General features: G+C 34.7%; 1 protein-coding gene across 4 annotated transcripts in view; it reads right to left on the reverse strand.

Moving 5' to 3' along the window:
• The window catches only part of DCC (DCC netrin 1 receptor), a 1,206,315-nt gene that overhangs the window by 327,482 nt on the left and 874,045 nt on the right, over positions 1-4,788 (reverse strand). For all 4 annotated transcript variants that reach the window (XM_017501124.2, XM_017501122.2, XM_017501121.2 and 1 more), the window contains exons 10-11: positions 2,523-2,671; positions 699-837 (exon numbers count right to left, since the gene is read on the reverse strand). In XM_017501124.2, coding sequence (XP_017356613.1) covers positions 699-837; positions 2,523-2,671 — 288 coding nt within the window. The remainder of the gene's footprint in view (positions 1-698; positions 838-2,522; positions 2,672-4,788) is intronic.

Raw genomic sequence — 4,788 nt, forward strand, 5'->3', positions numbered from 1 at the left:
TTTAATCATCCTCACACTTTTAGAAGGGGAAATAAAAGAAACATGCCAATTAAAATTAGTACACACATGCACAAACATGTTTATGTTAGAAGATTTAAAGACATAAAAAAATACATGCATAAAAATAATTTTAGCTCTTCATCAATAGTCACATTTTGAGGATTACCTATTCGTATATACTGACTCAAGAGTATATGTATATGTATATGCATATATACATATATATTTATTTAATATGGAGAAGGGGTCTCACTCTGTTGCCAAGGCTGGAGTTCAGTAGAGCAATCATGGCTCACTGAAGTCTTGAACTCCAAGGGTCAAGTGATCCTCCAGCCTCAGCCTCCCAAGTAATTGGGATCACAGGTGCATGCCATCATATCCAGCAAATTAAAAAAAAAAAAAGAAAGAAAGAAATAAACAGTTTACAGAGATAGGGTCTCACTATGTTGCTCAGGTGGGTCTCAAACTCTTAGGCTCAAGCCATCCTCCTGCCTCAGTCTCTAAAAGTGCTAGGATTACAGGTGTGAGCCACCACACCCAGTCAGGATTATGTATCTTGATAGCAAGTTTACATTTGATTGTAATAGTCCATAAATTTTTAGTCAGGAAGCCTTGAAAATGGAATCTGCAATATATGTGCAATATTATGTCATTATTGTAACAAATTTGTAAAAGGGATTTCAGTGTTTTTAACTTACCATCAGAAAGTGTAACCACTGTTATATCATCAGTAGATACTCCTGGGCCGTAGCGATTATAAGCTAAGAATCGGAGACTATATTCGGTGAATTTTTTCAGGCCTTCCAGTTTATAAGATAGTCCATCAACCTCTATATTCTGGAGACACAAAACATTAAAACTGTTACCAAGGAAGCACGTTAAAGTAGAAATGGCAGTCATTCTGTACAATCAGTGATTGGACATTAGACTCTTACAAACCGAACTCCAGCCTTATAATGAGTTATAAAACCTACCTTGTGACACAGACTTCCCCCACTAAAAACCAACTGCTCTGTAGACTCCTTGTTAAAACAGCACATACTATTTTTACAGTCATTAAGTTCCAATTTGTTTAACACTACTGAATATAGTGAACGGCTTGGGTTATTCTACCCACTCTAAACTCTCACAGGCAGAAGTCAGCTTATAACTCCACGGGAACGGAGATTTTCTCCTGTACCCAAAATGGAATAATTCACCAAGAAACAAGAGATTTTGTGCTTCCCTTGCTGAAATATACCCACAGCTCTTGAAGCCATCAGACGCGTTGCTACAATTTTTATCTCCCAAAATGCTATTAAACTGGTTGAAGCTATTTGAGCATCTCACGGCTGCAGTAAATGAGTTACTGAAGGTGAAGGTCACTGAGGAATCAGATCACCATACTCACATCTATCTTGGGTGATGCTGGTTTTGAATTTATTTAAATTGGTTGGCAAAATTTATTATTGAAGAGCTAACATATACAGAAGGGCAGATTTTAAAAAGTTGAAAAATGAGCTAAAAATAGCTTGAAGGTAGCAAGAAAAAAAATACAACCCATGATTACATAGGAGGAGCTCTTGTTATGTTTATGATATAATTTGGGACTGGACTTCAGCTATTTCTGAATATAAAATATTTCTTATTTTTACAATAAAAATTCTGATCATACAGTTTATATGGAAGCATGAAGGCCATTCCATGCTTGACAAGCTTCACAATACATCATACGAACTCCCATATCCTGAGGCCAATTTTTGATTTTACCTATTGAATGTATACTTGTCTGTATATATTTTCCTACATGAAGCTGAGAATCTGGAAATATCTCAATAGTCATACAGACATATAATATATCTATGTATATATGAATCTCAGAAATTTTATTTGTGACATATATGTGTCTGCATGTATCACAAAATAGAATTTTTGAGTTTCATGTGTCTCACTAAAGACTTATTTACTTTTAGTTTGCTTAAACAATTAATTTGCTTCTTTTCAGGTCTCTATGCTAACCATTGTATAGGAGCAAAAGGTAAGGAGGAGATTAGGCTTCTCAGAGTAAGTCCTTCTGAAAATAATAAAAAATGATAGGTTACATCCTGAAAATGTAAAGAAGTTAGATATAATACCAAATGTTTTAGAATAAAAAAAAGCAGTTTGGTGAATGCCACTGACTATGAGGGCAATCACCCTTTAGTCTAAGGAATAATATTGCAAATGCTTTCCATAACTAGGTGAATGAATACAAATGTGGTTGCCCACACAAGCCAGGCTGCTGCAGACTCAAACAAAAAATTGGCATCCTTTCTATTGACTTCACTTTATTGCCCATTTACCTCTTACCACTATAATTTAATTAAATTGTATAAAGTTTCCAATAACAAGTGCTTTAAAACGAATCAGCTTTTCAATGAATGTGCTAAAAACTGGGCTGCATCAAGAGCGTGCAGGTCTTTCCTGTTTCTCCACCTCTAGAGCTATTCAAAGATGGAAGCATCCAATCAGATGGAAGCAGTGCAGCCCATTCCTTCACCTACCTGTTCTTTTCCCGTGGACACCTCAGTGCAGAACAATCTATAACCTTGGACTGGACCATTTGCATAGGCAGGGGGTTCCCAGGTAATAAGAATTGAGGTAGGTGAGGTAGATACAGCTTGCAGGTTTTCTACTGGCCCTGGAACTTGTACTGTATACAAGAAAGAAGTGATTAGGATGAGTGGTTTTTCTTTCTCAAAACAAACAAAATTATGTTTTTACAGTTCAATAAAATTCTAGGAGTATGTATTTTAGAATGATATAGAAAAAGAATATAAAAATATAAACCCTGGAAACTTTAGAATCATTTCATTTTAAAATTCATAAGAAGGTTACATTAACTGACATTGCCTATTTTATTTTACATTTAAAGAAACTGGTAAAGGAGTGGAAGTGACTAAGATAACGGCAGAAAAGAGTGGGATGCTGAATCTAAACTTTTAGTCTGAAAAATCTGCCACTATGCCACTGTGTCCTTGCCTGCATATGGCTAATAACTGCAGAAGGAATAGAGAAAGTCCATTTGGAGGACTTGTACATTATCGTTCTACTTATAATTTTAAAAGTTTGCACAGCTACAGATAATTCACCACGTTGTCTTTATTTAAGTCAGCATTTTAAAATCTTGCCTAATTCTGGGTCCTTTAAATGAATTTTAGCCATTTCATTTTCAGTTCCACTTTTTAGTATTACATTTTCTCTCATTATTGTTATTTTACTTAATCAAGGATAAAAAAACTTTGCCTGTTAATGAAATTAGATAGCACAGGTCCACAACAGTTTACCAAAAACACTTGTCTATACTTTTCTTTTCTTTCTTTATTTTTTTCTTTTCTTTTTTTTTTTTTTTTTTCAGAGACAGAGTCTTGCTTTGTTGCGCAGGCTGGAGTGCAGTGGCCTGATCACATCTCACAGCAACCTTGAACTCCTGGAGTCAAGCAATCCTTCTGTCTCAACTTCCTGAGCAGATAGGACTACAAACATGCACCACCATGTCCAGCTGCTTTTTTTTTATTTTTGTAGAGACCAGGCCTCTATCTTGCCCAGGACAGTCTCAAACTTCTGGCAAGCAATCCTCCTGTCTTGGCATCCCAAAGTCCTGGGATTACAGATGTGAGGCGCCACACCCAGCCCAGGTATCTTAGCATTCTGAAAATTTCAGAGTTTAGAAAAGTAAAATGGTACCTATGCAGGATATTTAATGTAACACTCCTAATGGGGTCTGTAACTATATATTTAATCAAATGTAATGATATCAAATTAATCAAATGTAACATATTTGTTAATCAAATGTAACTATGTATTTGCAGAAAGCATATGATATTTACAACAAACAGTCTTATTAAATATTATGAATAGTCTAGCATGAGGTCAAGTCAGGTTCAGATGCAGAATGAGTTAAGAAAAAGCTTCCATTTTGATTATTTGCTAATTTTGTATTTGTTCATAATTTTGTATTCCTGCATATGGACCTGAATATGGCTTGTACATGGTAGGCACAATGGACACATTATGGTAAATGATGTCACCATCGCACGTTTACAGCCTTACTTGATAATGTCGTCTGTGTATTTTCCTCAGCCTTAGATACCACCTAGTTTTGGATAGATATGCATTGTAGGCCTCTAATAGAATTCTGAGAGTTTTAACATCCATAGCAACAAGGGCATATAAAAAGCTGCCTGGCATGTATCTGATTATACACTTCTTAGATCAGCGTGGAACCTAACAGCATATCTCTGCATCATTTTTCAAGATTTGTTCCGTGGAACCCAGGCTTCTTACGGTATCATTGCTCACACATTTATTTGGAAAAATATTTATATTCATGTCAGAATATGTATTTATGTCACCTTTGCATATTTTGCACCAGTCCCCAAACCTTGAGAATCCTTGTTCTTAACAACTGTATTTTTTTACCTTAGCAAATGATTTTTTTACTTTTTGCCATTAAAAAATGTATTGGTAAATAATTTAAAGCCAAAGGAAAATTTAAGAATAAGAATACTTCATAGAACAGCCCTATTTCCTTTATCCAAACTGACCTATTGTCAACACTTCGAAATATATATACCAAAATATTCCTAATTACATACACACATATATATATATATATATATATATATGCACATAAGAGAGACAGGGAAACTATATATAATCAGAATAAGCTACCCAAATCATTTCTCCTTAACCCTAAATACTTTAGTGCATGTTTCTTACAAATAAATGAGTATATGAATAGTATAGTTATCAACTTCCACAATTTTT

The sequence above is a fragment of the Cebus imitator genome, unplaced genomic scaffold (assembly GCF_001604975.1).
Source record: "Cebus imitator isolate Cc_AM_T3 unplaced genomic scaffold, Cebus_imitator-1.0 Scaffold278, whole genome shotgun sequence".
In the NCBI taxonomy this organism is placed as follows: domain Eukaryota; kingdom Metazoa; phylum Chordata; class Mammalia; order Primates; family Cebidae; genus Cebus; species Cebus imitator.